The sequence below is a fragment of the Bubalus bubalis genome, chromosome 21, assembly GCF_019923935.1.
Source record: "Bubalus bubalis isolate 160015118507 breed Murrah chromosome 21, NDDB_SH_1, whole genome shotgun sequence".
Classification (NCBI taxonomy): Eukaryota; Metazoa; Chordata; class Mammalia; order Artiodactyla; family Bovidae; genus Bubalus; species Bubalus bubalis.
This window is the reverse complement of record NC_059177.1, coordinates 29,191,999-29,213,928: the sequence shown is the minus strand read 5'-3', so window position 1 is coordinate 29,213,928 and position 21,930 is coordinate 29,191,999. Positions and strand designations below refer to the sequence as shown.

General features: G+C 41.1%; 1 protein-coding gene and 1 long non-coding RNA gene across 3 annotated transcripts in view; both read right to left on the bottom strand.

Annotated features, from left to right (window-relative positions):
• The window catches only part of LOC102413728 (RING1 and YY1 binding protein), a 73,896-nt gene that overhangs the window by 7,703 nt on the left and 44,263 nt on the right, over nt 1-21,930 (bottom strand). Inside the window, exon 1 of one of the 2 annotated variants that reach the window (XM_044934147.2) lies at nt 20,649-20,981. The exons of the other annotated variant lie outside the window; for it this stretch is intronic. Coding sequence (XP_044790082.1) covers nt 20,649-20,782 — 134 coding nt within the window. The 5' untranslated portion in view covers nt 20,783-20,981. Of the gene's footprint in view, nt 1-20,648; nt 20,982-21,930 lie in introns of those variants that run through there. 2 annotated transcript variants of the gene reach the window in all.
• Nucleotides 12,917-20,131, bottom strand: LOC112581195. Its single transcript, XR_003105683.2, has 2 exons — nt 19,129-20,131; nt 12,917-17,611 (listed from the first exon to the last, which is right to left on the bottom strand). It is a non-coding gene; the product is annotated as an uncharacterized LOC112581195 (long non-coding RNA).

Genomic DNA, 21,930 nt, shown 5'->3' with positions numbered 1-21,930 from the left:
GGAGCAGATTTCCATAGGAAAGGGAGGCTGAAGTCACGTATATTGTAGAGGGAGAAAGACGGAAGGCAGGCAAGACAGCAATGTCAGCCATGGGCCAAAGGAGAGAAAGCACATAATCAAGCAAAGCACTGGCAGAGGCACAGTCTTCTGAGACAGGGGAGGGATGCTAGGTACTGGGGGGTTATGGACAGAATATGGAAATGAGAAATCAGAGAAGAGATCCTGAAACCATAGACATCAGAAGTGGTGCCTAGGTTGGTAAGCAGCTGGAACTGCCAGAACAGAGAGCTAGGAATAGGCAGAGATGAAAAGAAGTCACCCTTGTTTCACAAACAGCCCTTTACACAAGTGCCTGGTGCGACTGAGAGCAGCTCGCCAGCATCGGGACGTGCTGCTCCATGATGGAGCCCTGGGGGCCGCTCAGGCGGCTCACCCAGGCCAAATGCACAGTGTGCACAGGGAGCAGGCCCGGGCCGCCTCGCGCTCCTCCCACGGACGACCACGCTCTAACACCGCAGCAAGCAACCCCTCAGGGTGCTTCAGTACAGGTGCCGCAAGCCGGTACCTAAAGGGCACAACCTACACGCGCGTGCACACACAAAACCAGAGGATGTCCTCACGTGCTCCTAAGGAATGTCTGACCAGAATGGTGAAATAAATGTTCCAACACTCTAATGTGTAACCAAACCGAAACTTCACAAATGAAAAGGATCCAAGGCTAACTCGGAGAAGGCGATGGCACCCTACTCTAGTACTCTTGCCTGGAAAATCCCATGGATGGAGGAGCCTGGTAGGCTGCAGTCCATGGGGTCGCTAAGAGTCGGACACGACTGGGCGACTTCACTTTCATGCACTGGAGAAGGAAATGGTAACCCACTCCAGTGTTCTTGCCTTGAGAATCCCAGGGACGGGGGGGCCTGGTGGGCTGCCGTCTATGGGGTCGCACAGAGTCGGACACGACTGAAGCGACTTAGCAGCAGCAGCAAGGCTAACTGAGATCAGATTACCAAGAAATATAGCGTGTCTGCTAAAGGCGCCTGTGTTGTTTCAGAAGTACATTCTCAGTGTCCTCAAGCAACAACCTAGTAACTCTTCCATCACCACTTGCCCCTTGCCCACAAAAAACCCTCACCAACAAGTTGACAATCATCATTTTAATTATTAGAGCAGTTTTTTCAAACTAGTTCCCCCAACAAATTCCAGTCTTTCTTGGATCAGGGAACGTGGTGAGGTAGGAAAATGCATCCAATTCATTTTGAAATGGTGCAGTGTCACTGAACAAAATGCGTAACTTTTGGAGAAGATGAAGAAACAAGAAAGGGTCATCAGTGGGAGGCCCTCCAAAGGTGCCACCCTGCCAGATCTGCCTTGGCAGTTCCTGCCATCCATCCCCGCATTTCTAGGCCAGCACGCTCCAATGGCATGAGGGTTGGGAATGTGCCAGCTCCACTAAGAGCCACATGCACCCCATTCCCACCCTGCGGGCCCTCCCAGTTCAACGCTATAAACTGCTGTGAAGCAGCAGGAGCAGAGCCACCTCCCAGCCACCCCAGGACAGGCACACTGTGAGCCCCGAGCCAGCAGTGTCCTCTAGATCAGGAGGTCAAGACCCCTGTCTAAGGCTTACAGCAAATGGCTGACCTGGGGGTTTCAACACAGGCCCAAATGAACCATCATTCAAAAACTCCTCTTACGAAAGGAACTTCACAATGTCCCTCCCTTCACCACCCATGTGTTGTGTGTGCACGCGCGTGTGTGGGGTGGGGAAGGGGCACAGGGTGCTAGGAATGAAAGACCCAGGTCAATCCAGGCTACGATTTCGACAGACACCTGCACAAGAATTCCAGCACACCTGCTAACCCCACTGTCCTCACTGAAGCAAGCGGAGGACTACTTGGTTATCCTTAAGGGAAAACGGCAGGAGGAGACAAGCTGGTGAGAATGTTTTCTGATGTCTACGGAACATTTCCCATAAAGAATGAACCCTATCACAGTATTTAATACTGTTGATCAGTGAGAAATAGTTACTTCTCACAGATTTACACTGCCCAATGCAGTCTTTTAAATGTTACACAACACACCATAAATAGCTTGTTTAATGCGCATGTTGTAGGGAAGTCAGTTCTTCAATATGGAGCTGAGAGTCTGGATTCTCCAAAATTACCTAAGTTTCCCAAGAAACAAATCTTAAACAAGCAATCAACAGCCTTCACAATATAGGGGAAACCTCAGGTCAATGAACGTGGTTTATTGCTTTTAGTGTCTAAGCCTCAAAGCCCATCAACTAAAAATAATAAAACAAACAATAAAAATGCTACACAGCCTGACCAGAAATGCTAAAATACAACAGGGGGCCTGGTTTCCTTTGTAAAAGTACATTTAGCAATGAAAGCTTTTTCCTATCTTAGTCTTCAACACTATATTCTGTCAATAACAAAATTTTTAGTTTTCTCAAAAATTTTGTTTATTGTTGTTTTTACAATAGTTTACAAAAGAAAATCTGCTGTGAAATTTCAAATAGACATCATCAAGAAATCTTGTCTATTTGAGCCCACACGAACACAAATGAGAGCAAAAAAACAAAAAAAACAAGCCATCTTCCTGGACTGCTTAAATGGGTGCACTCATGGCACTTTGGGGAACATGGGCAAACCTTACATTCCCCCACACAGCCCTTTCCTTTTCCACTGTGTGCTCAGGGGATCTGAGGTCACTTCTCCTGTGCTTTTCTGCATCTCAGCTCCCACAACCAGAGAAAAGAGACAACTACTTCTTTAGCTCAGGCAACAAAGAGCAGTAACACATGGTTTCTTTTGTTTCATGATGGCCAGCTGTTCCTAAACTATCACTTGTGTTCTGGCTCACCTATGGGATTTTCAACTAAAATACCTCAAAAGCTCTGCAATCAGACAATCAACTTATTCACTAAAAAACAAACAAAAAAAACTACTCTGCAACTTACAAAATGTCTTCTCCAAGTTAACTTACATTGCCCTTAAGTTTTCTGAACATCGCCTTTATGCCCCCAGCTAACCCCTTCCTTGCCTTGGCAATCTGTTCACTGAAGAATTAGCAATTTTAAGATCTAACTACTCTGAAAATGCCTGTCCATTTAGCTCACACTATCAGGAGAGCCGACAATTCTTTATGACAGATCACATCATGACTGTAATTCAAAGGAGACATCTCCACATGACCCATTTTCCTGTCCCTACACTCAGAAGAGTCTACACATGTGCACTGGGCTAACTAGGGTGCACTCCTCCCGCTCAACAATGACTGAATTTTTCTATTACTGATGCCCCACAATACATACATGAGCGCGCGTGCGTGCGTACACACACACACACACACACACACACACACACACACACACACACACACACACACACACACACACACCCCCACCAGCTGGGAACAAAGCAAAGTACTCTGCATATCTATTTCCGACTACAACATTTTGAAAATGAAATGGGAATAGTAAATGTAACCTCAAGGAACTGGGTGGGCCAAATGCATAAAAATGCTTTATAAACTTTTTTCCTTTGCAGAGTACCTTGGTAAAGCCATAATGAGGTTCAATAAGGCTGGACTTGTCTGCATACAGTATGTATTCCAAATTAAAGCCACCAAACAGCAAATGTATTTGTGGGATACAATCCATTTTCACATGGGCTAATGCCTGTATTTACCTTTTAAGGCGATTTAAGATTCATACTTTGTCTGTCCCAACATTGTCAACCACACACTAAACGGCTCCTGGCTTTCACAGCAAAACAGAAAAGAGGTCCTACAAGAACAACTCGTTTTCTGTGCATTTTACCCACCCACTCCTGACCCATTATATTTTAAAGACCAAAGATAAAGCAGAGGAGAAATGCTGTGAGCAGAACACAGAAGTCAGGATTCTGGCTCCAACATCAATGACCACAAAATCTTAAAAGGGGATACAAGACTCCTTTTAAAATCTAACATGCACAGATAAAACAGATTTGAAGTAATCAGACTACTTTAGGCCTCCTTCCCCTATACCTATCCTTCTTAAAAAAAACACACACCAAAATCCAACAACTAACTACTGCTTATCTGCGACAACGCTAACAGGTATGTTACACAATCACTAGTATTTGGAGTTAAAAAAGAGAAAGAGGATTTACAACCAGACCAAGGACCATTAGTCTGGTAGTCTTTCAGGTATACCAAACTAGGCTGCGAGTTTTTAAATAAAGGGTTTTAATCCCATAAAAATTTCTGTACCTTTTTGTATCTGATGACTGCTGCAGTGCAGTTATTACTAAGAATCACCCACGTGAGCCAATCTAGCCCAACGAAGACAGACAGATGAGAAAACATGGCAGGTGATCTAGTTCAGTAAATTCCAAAGGAGTTTCTATGTAAGCACGTTCTTTGCCACTATTTTAAAGGATTGATTATCTTGACGGACCAACAGACAAATAAATACACATCTGTTCAGTTATGGCAAGATGAAACCACACAGTACTCCAACCAAATTCTCCCTTGATGGAAGAAACATCAGACGTTGTTATACAGTTGTTAGTCCCAGTGACTAGGGTGCCATTTCGGCTTGCTGGTTTAGGCCCAGGTCATTATGGAGAAGGGAATGGCAATCCACTCCAGCACTCTTGCCTGGAAAATCCCATGGACCGAGGAGCCTCATAGGCTACAGTCCATGGGGTCACAAGAGTCAGACATGACTGAGCAACTTCACTTCACTTCACTATTACTCAGACCTAGCTGGCTTTGTTTTGGAAAGAGGAATACTCTTGGCCTTCCCTAGAGTTGCTCTTGGCACAGAGGCAGGCTACTCCACAAAGTAGTGTGGAATGTTTGTGACCTTGGGACCTTCACTGCTAGGAGCATACACTGTATAGTGTTATTAAATTCTCTCTGCTCCCCAAATAGTATCTCTTCTTGCTGTTCTTTTCTCTCCTAAAGAGTTTTTCCCCCATCTCAAGTAAATACTCATCTTCAGGAAGTTTCTCAAATCCTCTGGCTTATCTTCTAGAATGAGCCATTGGAGGGCCTTAGGGGTTTGAGTTCTTCTCCTTGACTCAGGAGAACCACTCTGCTCTGCATAAGGAAACAAAAATTTCCCCTTCAAACTGGACTCCAACTATCAGGTTAAAAACAAAAACAAGCCATTCCCTTTATCTCAGCAACTTCTCCATCCTCGCTTTAACAGATGATAGGCAGAGTGCAGACTTTGAGTTAGGACAGGCTCTGGACTTTATCCAGACTTGCTATTGAGCCTGGGTAAATACTCTAAGTGGGAATGGGGCCACACCTAACTTAACAGGGCTTAAGATTAAAGGAGGTCAAGTTCACTTAGCTCTTGTCATAGTTCATGTACACAGAACATGTAGACATTCTACAAAATACTGATTGTTGTTCAGTTGCTGGGTTGTGTCCGACTCTTTGTGACCCCGTGGACTGAAGCATGCCAGGCTTCCCTGTCCTTCATCATCTCCTCATTTCCCGGAGTTTGCTCAAACTCATGTCCATTTGGTGATGCCATCCAACCATTTCATTCTCTGTTGTTGCCTTCCTGCCTTCAATCTTTCCCATCATCTGGGTATTTCCCAATGAGCCGGCTCTTTGCATCAAGTGGCCAAAGTATCGGAGTTTCAGCTTTAGCATCTGTCCTCCCAATGAATATTCAGGGTTGATTTTCTTCAGGATTGACTGGCTTGATCTCCTTGCTGTCCAAGGAACTCTCAAGAGTCTTCTCCAGCACCACGGTTCAAAGGCATCAATTCTTTGGCACTCAGCCTTCTTTACTGTCCAGCTCTCACATCTGTGCATGACTACTGGAGAAAAACCATAGCTTTGACTATACCAACCTTTGTCGGCAAAGTGATGTCTCTGCTTTTTAATATGCTGTCGAGGTTGGTCACAGCTTTTCTTCCAAAGAGCAAGCGACTTTTAATTTCATGGCTGCAGTCACCATCTGCAGTGATTTTGGAGCCCAGTCTGTCACTGTTTTCACTTTTCCCCCATCTATTTGCCGTGAGGTGATGCGACTGGGTACCATGATCTTCATTTTTTGAATGCTGGGATTTAAGCTAGCTTTTTCACACTTCTCTTTCACCTTCATCAAGAGGCTCCTTAATTCCTCTTTGCTTTCTGCCATAAGGGTGGTGTCATCTGCATATCTAAAGTTATTGATATTTCTCCTGGCAATCTTGATTCCAGCTTGTGCTTCATTCAGCCTGGCATTTTGCATAATGTTCTCTGCATGTAAGTTAAATACACAGCCTTGCTGTGCTCCTTTCCTGATTTGGAACCAGTCCATTGCTCTATGTCTGGTTCTCACTGTCGCTTCTTCACTTGCATACAGGTTTCACAGGAGGCAAATAAGGTGATCTGGTATTCCCATCTCTTTAAGAATTTCCCCCAGTTTGTTGTGATCTACACAGTCAAAGGCTTTAGCGTAGTCAGTGAAGCAGAAGATGTTTTTCTGAAATTCTCTAGTATCCAAAATACTGATAAACCAACTTCAAAGTAATAGATACATTTCAAAGCACTATCTCCCCAGCTGGAGTTGCATCTACCACCCTTGCTCAGCTATGAGGCCAAGGGAAAGATATACAAGTGAAAGAAGCTGGTAAGCCTTGCTCCAAGGAAATGGTTCTAGCAACAGATATCCTTCATGTAGCTGTCCCTAAGTTAATCACACTGTCTGGCAGCAACAGCAGAACTAAGGATCCTCATTGAGTTAGCCGTCAGTTTTTCTGCATTATTTCAGACAGAATTTGGGTTTTGCAGATGTGCGTGCATGTGCTTAATCTCTCAGTCGTGTCAGACTCTTGCAATCCCATAGATATAGCCTGCCAGGCTCCTCTGTCCATGGGATTCTCCAGGCATGAATACTGGAGTGGGTTGCCATTTCCTTCTCCAGGGGATCTCCCCCACCCAGGAATCAAATCCAGGTCTCATGTATTGCAGGCAGACTCTTTACTGACTACAAGGGAAAGCGAAGTTGCTCAGTTGTGTCCGACTCTTAGCGACCCCATGGACTGCAGCCCACCAGGCTCCTCCGTCCATGGAATTTTCCAGGCAAGAGTACTGGAGTGGGGTGCCATTGCCTTCTCCTCAGACTACAAGGGAAGCCCCCCAATATACATGGTACTGCACAAATTCACCAGATACGACTTGGCTGGAAACTGGCTCGCTCCAAAAGAACTAACGTAAGCATCCTTTACAGCAGAATCTTAAATGTTCTACTACAGATTCAAAATTGTCATTGTGAATATTCAAATGTCTCTTACGCTCTGAAAACACACTTGAGCAACAAAAACTGTTCACATTACTAACTTTTCTGTAACTCAGGAACATATATTCAGAAAGTAGGAGGAGCTACAAGTGGTTACAATTCTTGAGAACAAACTCCCTATTTTATAAACCAACCTGGCAGCAATGGAGAGAGATTCTGGTCCAACTGTTCTTAGGCTGTGGTCCAGAGACACCTGGGGGTATTCAAGACCCCTTGGGGAGGGTCTACAACACCCAAACTATTTTCCATAATCATCATCTCCATAATAATACTTGCCTTTTCATTTTTCAGCTTAAATGGCAAGTGACATCACCACTCTGAGAGCGAATGTGGCAAATTCTTGTGTTCTAAACATTGCTCAGTTTTATCTGATATAGAAAGTAGCTACAGGTATTACCAACAGGAACAAAAGGTACTTGGAACAAAAGGTACTTGGGTCCATAATAATTTTAAACAGTGCAAGAGATCCTCTGATCAAAAAACCCTAAGAACTGCAAATTTTAAACTTATCAAGCACAAGAAAAACTTCCAAGAAGGAGGCTTAAAAGTATTTTAACCACAGACTGTAAATCTGGCTTACTTCCATTTCCTCACCCAGGTGGTGCCTAAAACAACTGAATTTCATCATGGTCCTTCAAATACCTAAAGTAAATGTCCCATAAATATGTCCTTTAGATCTCTCACAAAAAGTAAGTCCACTGACAAAGAATGGAATAGTTGACAGATACGGAGAAATGTTTCCTAAACTGTTTTCAAAATGGACCTTTTCTGAAGATGGCTAACTGCATTTCTTTTTGACACCTGCCATTCCTTATTTCAACACAAATTTTATTCTACTGTAAAAGACTTCAGTGTTAAGACTGAAAAGGCTCTTTTGCTGGCTGAGCATCTGGCCTGAGCAGTGTTTCAAGGTGGCTACAGCACCTGAGGCAGAGTAGGAATCACAGGAGTTGCTGGTGCTGTGATTACAGGAGTGGTGGACACACCTCCCCTTGCCTCGCTAAGGAAGAAAGTCCATGTAGGTACCAAATCCTGACTCTCTGGGCAAGCATTTCTGCTTCCTAAAGCCCAACTGGGTAAAGGAGCAGAGAGAAATTTTAACAGTCCCTGTGTTGTCTCTTATTCTGGTTTCATCTTTGGCATTCTGGCTTATGTTTCCAAATTCATTAAACTGATGTCAACTATATGCAGAGGTAGGGCACTATGCATTCTAGGTACAGAAATGTTTATTTTCCAAAGAGTTCTGGTAAAATATAATGCATTAGATTTCACTGGCCCAGATCTCTGTTGAGGGTCCAGTGTGTTTTCTGGACTGGTACCTGTCACACAAGTTGCATCCTAGGATTTAGCAGGTGAGATGCCTTGGTTTTCTCCTCTGCTTTCTGCATTTATTTTGGAATCTAACTCCATGACTTTGGATGAATTACACACTCTCCCCAAACTTCAGTTTCCTCACTGATAAGAGAGATTAGAACAGAGTAAGTAAACAATCTCTATGGCTCAGATACTCGTATTCAGTATTTAATAAAAACAACTGTTCTTAAGGTACAGGCAAGTCTGCGTGCAGTACACTGGTTTAGTGACTCTGACAATGACCTCTCCCCACCCCCCAAAGATACCCGAAATTACCTTGTAAACCATGTCAGTGATTTTCAGAGGGATCACAGACACTACAAATCTCTTAGCAAACTGTATCTTCAGATGCAAGTAAACTTGATGACGAATCAAGTCTTTCTCCAAGAAACTCTATACTAAAGCAATCAATCTGCTCTGCAAATTACTTTACAGCTGTCAGAGATCCCATTTAAAACGAGTTTAACCATTTTGAAATTACAGTTCACGTCACAAAACTGGGCACTTATAAAGCACACAGAAAAATTAGTAATTCTTCAGAGGGGGCAAAAAAAAGCTACTTAGATAATTTAAACAAATCAAGGTCTAACAAACTTGCCCTCTTCGGGTCTTGGTTTCCTCACCTGTGAAATTAGAGAGTTGGACTAAATTAACGTAATCTTAAGAACTTCTTCAAATCTAATCTTAAAACAAAAACATATGTACTAGAAAATAACAGTTCTAACAAACAGGCTAGTTCATGGTCAAATTATAATGGGCTTCCTAAATCGTTGGTAGTCAAAACTTTCTTAAAGCCTACCATCACTTTGTAAGGGTGTCGACTGCAGGGTTTCCCAGCCACAGCATTGGTGATATGCTCGAGAGCTCCTAACTCTTTGCTGTGGGAACTGTCCTGATGCATTGTAGATGTTTAGCAGCATCCCTGGCCACTACCCACCACGTACCAGTAGCACTTCCACCCTCAAGTTCTGACAGACACTGCCAAATATTTCCTGAGTGGCAAAATCAGTCCCAGGTCAGAATCACTGGTTTATACAAGAATATAATATAAAGGAATAGAAATATTTACAAACAAAGGGAGGCAGCCCAGCAGAAAAACAGCCCTTGGCCCATCAAAATTTTATCAAAAGATATAATTTTTTGATATTAAATCCGTCAAAAACATAAATATAATTCATCATTCTAATTGCTTGGGATTGTAAGAGGGTAGGATTCAGAAAGAAGAATCCTAAGAGCTTTTCATATATCGATACTGTGGGGCTTTTTAAAAATTAAATTGTAACTATCACTCTTCTCAAATAATTTACAAAAGTTTTATTAGATAAAGTTCTATACTGCATAGCAGCAGGGAAATATACATACCCATTTTAAGACAGATCAGTTACAATGATTAAACATGATGTCTTTGGTAATTCTAAACAGCTATCACACATTTGTTCAGGAACATATCAGTTGCTCAAGATTTTAAGTAACATTATTTTAATATGCAGAGGCTTTTCTAGGGGAAAAACACGAAGTAAAATGTAAAGCAACTTCTGAGTGTAATACACCACAAGACCAGTCTGTTTAATCACCAAACAGATGCTTGAGGGAAGACCATCTGATGGTTTCTACACAATTACAACTCTGACAACTCACAACATCTTACACTCTGGGCACTTGAGGTTAATCATGGTCTTTATTTCCAGGGAGAGAAGGAAAAAATTTTAGGTTTCAACCATTTCAAATGGTTGAAAAATCAGATGTGAATGAAGGTGAAGATTCTGAAACTACCTGCAGTTATTGCTTAGAGACACAAGCACTGGGTTGGAGAAGTCCTTCAAGTCAATATACATGATTTTGTTGTGCTAGGACAGTGAACAGGTTAACAATGGGATTTCACATATAATCTTTGAATTAAATGGGGTCATATTTGCTACTCATGGATGAAACATTTCTCAGAATTCTAGGAAATAATTTGGAGGATAAAAACAGAAACTTAAATGTCAATACAGTCATCTCTCAGTATCTGAGGGGGACTGGTTCCAGGAACTCCAGGGACACCAAAACCAATGGCTGGATTTGTTTATCTGCTGAACGAACCTCACACTTCATCTGCAAAAGTCATACCTATTTTAAGACCCAACTCATATGCCACTGCTTTCCCAATTTCTCCTGGCAAACAACAGTTTGTGGTCACATTTTCAGGGTTCCCAAAACACAACATACCTCTACCACTTAATGTTCATAGTATCTGTATATCTGTACAGTATTATCTGTTGCTTTGTACATGTCTGCAGCGGGTTTACATTTTATGCTCTAAGTTCCAAACTTGCTTCAAAGTAATCATTTGTTCCCAACAGCATTCTCTGTACAGTGTGGCGTAGGGAGCAGATGCTGCATCAGCATGTACCATAACACTGTATTCTAATGTTGAACTGTCTCTCTGGGCTTCTGAACTGAGAACTTCATATAACTCATCTTTCATACTGCTAAGTCTAAGCAAAAAGCCTAGGACATGACACATTCTCAATGAATAGAACTATCTATCCCAGAGAGAACAGCTCCCAGTTTGTCAGAGGTAAAGGAAGAAAACAGATGATGAAATGCTTCCTATGACAAGGCACTATGTTGAGTTTTTACATATATAACTCATAATTCTCACAACTTTTTGATGTTTTTGGTGGAACCAAAGCCCAAAGGTCCAACAGCAAATAGGCTGGAGCAGTTTACTCCAAGTTTATTTCTGTTCTTTCCACTAACCTACACGGCCCACCCAAAGAACCTTAAGAAAGGGAACTCAACTGGAGCCAGTAAAACTGAGGAAAACAAAGGAGAATGGTATAACCACTAAAAAGAGCAGGAGAAAGATTTCATGAAGTGGTCAGTAGTACTGAAAACTGCTACAAAAGACCGGAAACAGGTCTCTGATTCAGCCTGAAGGGCACTTCAGGGATGCCCCCTTCCATACGAAGTGATGTGATTCTCTTCTAATCCTTCACTAGTTCACATGTGCCCCCTAACCCTTCATCTTTCCTCTTAACCTCAAATATCCCAACTACTTCAACATATCCCACCCTAGAGTCACAACCATACTACAGATATGAAAAAAGCACACTCTGACATTCTGTATTACATTGCCTGTATTTTTAAATATCGAGGGCTAGGGAATTAGGACAAAATTCTTAGGAAGTCAAGTCTAATTCCTTCAGGAATGCCCTTGGTTTCCTGTTTCTCTATCAAAGTAAAAAAGACCTGTAAGTAGCAACAACTAACTTCTCAAAGAATGGCACATTTAGTAAGTCTGCTTACTTAACCTTAAGAGAAACTACATTATCACCAGAGTGAGTAATGCAGACCCAAGTGAGATTCTCACAGTACCAGCAAGCTCTTCAATTACACAGATTTATCTAAATCCTCAGCTTATAAAAACGGATACTTAAACTGGGATGATGATATACTGTATACACGCATGTATCTGCATCATTCTGGTACAGGCACTTTTCAAGTTGATATTCCACTCCAAAGCATCTGCCTTTGGCATCAAAGTAAGCCAATTTGCATGCCGGTAATAAGTTTCCAACAAGGTAAGGATTCTGTGTGTGCCAAAAATAACTTTGAAAATGCCTTCATTTGAAAGGGACTTTTTTCTTCTTCAACTAAATTGCTGCAAGTGCACTTTCATCAAACAAAGATTTGCTGAAAATTTGATTAACTCATTTGCAGAGGTACAATGGAGATTTGCAAGGTCTTTTTTGAAGTCTGAAATGAAATTTTCAATGTTTCATTTTAATTTTCAGAGTTTCAAAAATGGTACAGAGTTCCCAAATACCCCTCACTCAGCTTCGCCTAATGTTAACATCTTATATAAACACAGTATAATTATTAGAACAAGAAAACTAGTCACTGGTACAATTCTGTTAACTGAACAGGACACTTTTTTTGAAAAGTTGCACCAGTTTCCCCACAAATATTCTTATCACCAACAAATTTCCATCTAGGCATCCACAGCAGAGTTTGTTTTTCCTCTTGTTTAGCCTCCTCCTATCTCCTATCCTATCTGACAGTTCCTCAGTGTCTTTGATGGCCTGGACACTTCTGTGAGTATTAGTCACTTATTGTGGAGAAATCGCCCTCAATCTGGGTTTATCTCATGATCATGATGACATTATACACTCTGACAATATCAGAGCAAAGATGTGCATTCTGTTGACTGCATCACAGCAAGGAGTTCCTGAGTTTCCATGTCTTATCCCCACTGATGTTAACCATGATGAGGTGCATAAGGTGATGTCTGTCAGGTTTCTTCACTTTAAAGTTATTACTGATTAAATAAAAGACTTTAAGAGTTATCTTGAAACTATATATGTAACAATATGCCATTTCTCCACAAACTTTCACCCATTAACTTGAGCATTCCAACATGGATTCTGCAAATATTGCTATTGTTTTGGCCCCACGGTGATTTGGTCTTCTACATTTATTAACTGCAATTTTTCTGTACGTGAGAGCTGTCTCTTTGAATTCATTTATTTAATTTTTTTATCAGTATGAATTTATGGCTATTTCTCATATACTAGAGGTTAAAACCCAATTCTATCGTTATTTATTTTGTTGGGCAAATTGTCCCAGCTTTGGTCATCAGGAGCTCTTTCTTCAGGCTGAGTTCTTTTGATAGGTTCCCACCCTTTTTTCAAGCCCAAAAGTATAGAAGTTTTTAGGATCAAATGTTCCTTGGACTATTTTATATTTCTAAGTGCTATACTCAAAGAAAATCCTTATAGTCCAGTTAGAGAAGGAATAAAACAAGTGTCCGACATTCAAAGTGATATATCATTACATCTTATCCCAATCAGGGATATATTCCACACAGCATAACCACTAACAGAAGTTGGGTGATATCTAAGCAAATCAGAGCTCTGGATATCATAAGGAGTACATTTTCTCAGAATGTAATCATTAATCTAATGCTTCTATTAACAGAAAACTTTTGTGTTCTAAAAACATACTTAATCATCAAACATTTTGTAGCCAGTGGTAAAAATTCCAGGTGGAATGATAATACAATTCCACTTAGTCAGACAAAAGTTTAGTTGCTCAGTCATGTCCAACTCTTTGCAACCCCGTGGACTGTAGCCTACCAGGGTCCTCCGTCCATGGGATTTTCCAGGCAAGAGTACTGGAGTGGGTTACCACTGCCTTCTCCAGAGGATCTTCCCGACCCTGGGATTGAACCTAGGTCTCCCACATTGTGGTCAGACAAAAGTGTCCTCTAAAAACACACAATATATTTTTCTGGCATTCTGCAGAGGGAAAGGGAAAAGATTTCAGACTCTGGAAGAAACTGGAGGTCTTCTGCACAGGAATAAAGGTACAAGACCCGAGGCTGAGTGCATGTTCCAAAGAATAAACAGCCTGTGGTGGAAGAAAGCAACAAAGACACTGTTCCTTCAGACATTACCCTGCCGTCTCCACAGCTCTAAAGGCACTAAAGAAAGTGGGGCTTCCCAAATTCCTTTCTGTTTACTTACAGGTGCCTATTCACCTGCCATCCAAACATCCAAAAAAGGGAAGGGTTGGGGGAGCCAGAAAGAGGAACCAGTGCTGAGGTCTGCTGACTTGGACAATCTCTGCCTAGAACAAATCTGAAGAAGGAGGTGTAATTTACATACAACAAAACACACGTTGTTTTAAGAGTATAGTTTGTTTCGACAAATGCATACAGCGGTGAAATCACCACTCCTGATCAAGGTTCTTCAGTGTCCTTCCGCAGACAATCTCCACTCCCAGCTCCAGGAGACCACCAAGCTGTTTCCTGACCCAGGAATCGCACGGGGTTCTCCTGCATTACAGGTGCCTTCTTCACCAGCGGAGCTGCGAGGGAGGCCCTCTGTTCCCCTGCACTGTGGATTCAATGAGTCTTTTCTGGAGTTTCACATAAAACAGAACTACAGGGCATAAAGCTGCTGTTTTATATGGCTACTTTCAGTGAGGACAGCATTTTCTGAGAGTCATCCCTGTTGCTGTGTGTTTTGTTTACCGAGGCTCCTACTGATGGACAGCTGGGCTATCTGCAGCTTTTAGCTCTCATGAATCAAGCTGCTATGAACATTCATCTACAAGTCTTTGTGTGGACATATTTTCATTTCTCTTGGCAAAAAAAAATCCATGGCAAGTACAATATATATTTAACTTTGTAAGAAACTGCCAAACTCTTTCTCAAAAGTGACTGCAGGATTTTCCAACTGCTCCCCATCCTCCAGAGCGCTTGCTACCCTCAGTCTCTTTGAGTCATTCTAGTGCACGTATATTAGCATGGCAATGTGGCTTTAACTTGCAATTCCCCATGACTAATGACGCTGAGCCAACTTTTTGTCCAGGATGCACATTTACACAAATGCAGGTGATGGCTTACCAGAAACAATAACTTTTGCAGTGTTTGTGAAGATCAAGAAGCTTGTCCATATGGTAACTGCAGAAACTGAGTGATGGGCGGGGAGGCTGATGTCATTACAGAATTCTGTGTTTAAGTTGTGTCCACTGAAAAAAGTTATAAATAAACCAGAAGGCTGGTGGGCTGCCTACCTTAATTGAGGTATTGGACTCCGAAAGAAGAAAATAAAAGACAATGACTTGTCTAATTTAGGTGTAGAGTAATGGAATAAAAAGCATTTTGACTCTGAGCCAAGCAGCTTTTCAAGAAACTACTATCAACTAATTCTTAAAAGTTACCCAGTTGACCCAGACGAGTAAGAGTGTATGTACTATATAAAGGTCTGTAAAAATCAACTGATTAGATGTGGACACAGCAGACAGGTGGCCAGCCTAGAAAGGACAGCTGGAGGGAGATCTACCACTTTGGGTGACAGAATGGAAATCTAAGGGTTTCAGTGAACTGGAATAATGGATGTGGGATCAGACAGTAAGATTTCACAGGATAAAAATATTTATACAGGTAATCTGCTTGCTATATTTCTTAATCTGAATGTAACTGGTCTAGTGAAGAGTCATAGATGATAAGAAAATGGCATTTTATCCCCAGTTCTCTTACCAATTCGCAGAACGATCTTTAAGAACCACAGCCTTCAGCCTCAGTTTTCCCAACCACTTAACAGAGAGAAAAATACAGGTCCTACATCCGTCTCAATACAGATGAGATAAAATGTTAGAACCAGCAAAACCTACATTTGGGTGTAGAAGAGCAGAACTATTTTGGTTTTCACTTTCACACACACACTTTTATATGCACAGTCTTAAGCAAATCCAAGTTTTTAAAACTGGTTTAGTAAAAACAGAAAAATGCTTTCCTAAGTTTCATACCAATATATGCCTCAGAGGGTTGATACTACATAAATAATCATTCAGTAAGGAAAAAAAGACAAGTCTTAACTGCCACACTACATGTATTGAGCACCACTGGTGAGTCGAGTCAATTAGCCAAATAATTTTCTCTTTTTTAAGGTTTTTAAAAATTGTATTTTGAATTACTAGTATTATTAAACATTACATGGAAAACAATTTATCTTCTGGTTACTTTAGGTTGCTATTACACTGAAATTCCTTGGAGAAGTGCACAGAGCTGCTCTGGTCCTATACAGTCCCCATACAGCGTTTACACAGTATATAAATCGATGACCATATCCTGTACTTCTGCCATCTCTGTTGCCCTAACAGCTGTCCACTCATCCCGTTAAAATAAGAGCACCCACACCCACAACCAGGCCTCATTCTGAGAAACTGGAATGCTCTTAAAATAACATGCCCAGACTTGAGAACACAATTCTTTTAGAAGCAGATTACAATGCATTCAATTTTTAACCACTAATTCAGGGTCTTGTCCAAATGTCTTTAAAAGGAATTTGTTTTTTTACATGAGTTATTACTGCATCAAATTCATCAATCACAAAAAATTTATTTAAAACTGCCTCCCATACCTAACTGTTCTTAACAAGTAAGCCACAGCCACACAATCTCGCCAAACTCAAAATCTAGTAAGGAAAACTTCAGCAATTTTCAAGTGGCTCAGTCAGTAAAGAATCTGCCTGCCATTCAGGAGACCTGGAAAGGAAAACTTCAGGAAGACACAAACTCATCAATAGTCATATTCACTCTATAAGTAGGAAACATCTCCTGAGAACAACGAACACAATAAATCAAGACCAAACCCTTTCCCTTCGAACAGAAGCTAGGAAATCTATTCTTGACTGGCAGGGCTATCTGTAAGGACATGAGGACTAACCATTAATATCTTCAACAGAGAAGAGGTGTTTCCTACCCCACAAATGACTCCTGAAGAATGAGCAAATTCAATTCAGAAGTTTTACAACTGCATGACTCTTAGGTAATATTCATTAACTCCCAATTTATCTTGCTTGGTGTACTTTTAACAGAATCAGCTTCATTTAACCTTTTCCACTACTGAAAAATATGATTAACAATTTGTTGACTATGTTTTGGCAAAACTAAAACTCTCCCATCGAGTTAAGAAAAATATGAGCATGCCTGAAATAGAAGGAACAGTAAGGAGAGCAAGAGGCTCCATCGCGGTGGGGAGGCACAGCCCCGGCAGTGCCTTCCGCTCCGTTTTTCAGCTGTGAGAAGCCAAGTCATCCACAGAGAGTATGTCATAATACCCCCTTCAAGGTTCGCAACAGATGGTAAACGTTCAAGAAAACGTCTATACTGGATCTGCATAGCACTGTTTTTGTCCAATGATCCCACGTTTACTTGACCATAGAAGCTTCTTTGGTTTTCCTACCAAATATTTCCTACCAAATATTCACTGAGTCTCTAACTTTCATACGGTGTGTTCTCCTTGTATTCCATCCATCCGTCTCCACTCAAGTCAATTAAAGTATGAGGACGGGTGCTTTTTTCTTCTTCAGGAGAAGGGAGTAGGGGTGGTATTGTTATTCTGAAACAAGTTGTGTTGCACTGTTGTCCTTTTTCTCTAGTGATAGAAATTAACTCTTCAAAGTGCTGTGTCTGTGATAAAAGTCCAAGTTAGTAACCGATATGGTAATGAGTTTATACACTTTACATATTACAATTTGCAGGGTAATCTTACTGTGGGTGCATGATTATCCAGGAATGCAGACAGAGACAGGGGAACACCTGCAAAGGGGGCTGGTGTACACTGGCTGCTACTCTGCTTAGTTTCAAAGTAATTGCTTTTTAATAATAATGAAAAATTTTCTTTATTTTACAGAGGAGCAGTATGCTTAGAGAAAACTAGTCATTGTCACAAGAATCTGGCTTTAATTTGCCTCTCCACACAATAAACTACCAGGTAAGTGCCTAACCAAGACTCTTAAAAAAATTTTCAGAGTTTTCAAGAGAAGGGTCAGTGCATAACTGAAACTCTTATTCATCTACTCCAAGCCCCAACTGATGTCATGTTTTCTTACCAGATGTCAAAGGTAAATTTTCACACCTCTACTTGCGAACACCAAGTAAAATGTCAACAATTTTAGTATATGTCAGGAAGTTTAAAATACGGGAATGTGGCATATCAGAACAGGCAAAACAGTGTATGATTTGATTTACTCCTTTGGATCACTCAGCACTTGAGTTGCTACCACTGCAATAAAAACACACAGTGCTTAAAAACAAAACTGGATTTTAAAAACGGAATTAATTTTTAAATACCGTTTTAAAAAACGTTTATTTATTTTTGGCTGTGCCGGATCTTTGTTGTCGCGCACACTTTTCTCTAGCTGCGGTGTGCAGGCTTATTGTGGTGGCTTCTCTTGCGTGCGGAGCATGGGTTCTAGAGCACAGGCTTAGTGGCCCCGAGGCATGCAGGACCTTTCCAGATCAGGGATCGAAGCGATGCCCTGCATTGGCAGGCGGGTTCTTTACCACTGAGCCACCATGGAAGCCCTATATACACTTACTATTCTCATTTCGAGGTCTGCTTGGATTTCCTCCTCTCTATACCCACTTGACCTGAAACAGTTAACTTTGATTAATACCTACCCCCTAAAGCTCTAGGGAGTGGTGCCATTTCTCTACCTAGGGACTTTAAAAAAATAAAAATTCTCAAGATGATCCAAGAGAACTGCTCTCCTTAAGATGCTCTGCATTTTATTCTGAAGTTCTGGGGCCCAAGAAGAAAAAGGAAGCAAAACATGCGTTAGTAGAGGGAATTACGGGACATCTACAGCAATAAATTTTCGCAGAAAAATACCAGACTCATATCCCTAGGACATACTTAGTCACTGTGCTAAGTGCTGAGGAAACAGAGATAAAAACACTATGCATGTTGCAAGTAAATTCTTCAGCAGTTCTTAACCTGGGTGGGTGTGGGTCCTTCTTGCAAACTTTTGCAAATATGGTAACTATTTATCTACTCAGAAAAAAGTGCCCACAAGTAAATGTCAGGGTTTAACTTCAAAAGATTTGTAGATCCCATAGTTAAGACAGGTACAACAAACACTAGTTTATATAAAAACAAACAAGAACTACAGGGATGACGGGCTAAGATTTCATCTGGGACTTACAAAATCTCAGGATGGTATCATTGAAGCTGTCCAATTCTTCTCTTTATCAACTGTGAAAACCGCAAATACTTATTTAAGACAGTCCTTGAACAGTATCCAAACACTTAGCTAAAGGAAAATGACTGAAAATGACTGAACACAAATGCCATCCTACCTTTTTTCTATATAGTCACCAACATTATTACCATTAGGGTGCGACAGAACACCCATATCCCAGAATCATTCCATCTTTACCTTTCCACTTTGGTCCCTTCATTACCTTTTATTAGAGAAGAATTAACAGAGTTTAAGTTCAAACTTGCTTGTCTATTCTTGAGTTTCTGCTTGCCTATTAATTTCCCTAACTAATAAACTGCAAGTATTTTGTGATGTAAGAATAGTTTTTACTTATTCTCTTTTGAAATCTAAGCCTCTATAAACCGTTAGCTTGAAGACTAACAAAAATCGCCAATCGTCTAGTATTACAGGATGTTCTGTTTCTTTTCTCCTGTGACACCATGGGCAAATAGCCCTGAATTCAAAATCTGCATTTTAAAGTTCTCTCAAAATAGAAATGCTTTGGAATATGTTTCGACTTATTTAATCTCTCTCATAACCGAATCCACTAGGCCCAATCTGAAAATGTTAATATAAGAGTTTGGTGATACTTCGAACAGATCCTTGGTGATGGAAATAGGTGAAAATGGGTAGCTTGGGTGAGACAAATTCAACAGGCTTGTACAAAGGACATCCATATTAAATACATGTTTTTGCTGTTGTTCAGTCGCTAAGTTGTGTCTGACTCTGTGACCCCATGGTCTGCAGCACGCCAGGCTTCCCTGTCCTTCACCATCTCCCAGAGTTTGCTCAAACCTATGACTACTGAGTCGGTGAGGACATCCAAGCATCTCATCCTGTCGCCCCCTTCTCCTCTTGCCCTCAATCTTTCTTTCCCAGCATCAGGGTCTTTTCCAATGAGTTGGCTCTTCACATCAGGTGGCTGAAGTATTAGAGCTTCAGCTACATCATCAGTTCTTCCAATGAATGTTCAGGGTTGATTTCCTTAAGGATTCACTGCTTTGATCTCCCTGCTGTCCAAGGGCCTATCAACGTGTGTGTGTGTGTGTGTGTGTGTGTTTGTGTGACAAAATATTTCCAGTTCACAGCAAAGGCAGCGTCCAAAAGGAGAAATGCCTCTTGGAGGCCTCCAAATGAAATCTCACCCCACCTGAGAGAGTGAAGAGTCTACCTTATCCCACCAATCAATCAGTCTTCCTTCCTGATAAAAACAGTATCCCACTGTTACCTTACCTCAATCTCACTTCACATATACCAGCACATACCCCTTCAGACAGACACATATTCATGTCCACTCACACCCCTTGAACAATCTCCCAAATCCACTTCATAGAAAACCACACACTCCTCAAAAGCACAGACTCTTCAAACACATACCATGACACCAACAAAACCCAGACACAAATATACCACCCAAATAAACTAGTGCTCCTAATTCCACCAAAAGATACCTACTGCCATACCTTCCTTCTGTCCCTTCACGTCCTAACAGGCATCTAACGGACAGAATGGGACTCAGGTGCTCTGAGCCGAGAATAGGAGGGGCCTGCAGCATCCTCCCTGCTCTCTGGGGCCACTGAAAGAAGCCAGCAGTCATTTACTGAGGATGCTTACAAGGCCTTAAGAAGAGGTTCATGTGATGAGCAGCTAAGACCTCCTGCCTTGCCAACCGACAGGTGTTCAGCGAAGCCACACAAGAAGTCATCCAGAAAAGCAGATCCTCTGGCCCCAGTCAAGCCTTCAGATGACTGCAGCCCCATCCAACATCTTGATACAATCTCATTAGCGACCCTGAGCCAGAATCACCCAGCTAAGCCACTCTCAGATTCCTAAGCCTTTTTAAAGGTGTGAGAATTGGATAAGGGCGGTGAAAAGGCACAAACTTCCAGTAATAAAGTTAAGTAAGCACTGAGGATGTAGCACACACCATGATGACTGTAGTTAACACTCCTGTTGGTAATTTGAAAAGCTGAGAGTGAGCCTTCTTAAATTCTCATAAGAAAAAATATTTTTTTCCCTTTTTTTGGGTATCTGAGATGACGGATGCTAACAAAAATTACTGTACTTATCATTTCACAATATATTTAAGTCAAGTCATGCTATACACCTTAAACTTATATACAGTGCTATTTGTGTGTGTTTATACATAAGTCAATTGTATCTCAATAAAACTGAAAAAGCTGTGAGATAACATTTGTTTTAAGTTGCTATTTGGAGGATAACTTGTTACACAGCAATAGATATCAATAGTTCACACATGGACACACACCTCCTACAGTTCCCAAATAGACAATAAGTTTAAAAGAAAAATGTCTAGTTAAGAGAATGCATGTTTTCACGTTAAAATACATCTATTTTCTACAAAACCTTTAAGATTATACAGTCTCATCAGATCTACTCTAGAGGGAATAATGGTTAATTCAAGGAAGCCAGAAGTGAATCTTATTCAGTAATTAATGTAAGTAACTCAGCTCTGACCTCATGTCAACTCTTCAGATACTCATGACTCATATTTAAAACATATATGAAAAAGCCTAAAATAATCTCATTGTGTCCACTTAACTGTTATTAGGTGGTAAGCAGGTGTCCTTATAGTTAAAAGGGGAGTGTTGCAGGACAATGGAAAGAAATTAAGGTTTGAAAAATGCACAATTTGCTTATGCTCTTTTATTAGGAAAAGTCTCTAAAAAGTCAGTGAAATGTTATCTAAAGGGAATGCCAGTCTCGTTGCTTAATTTGCCTTAA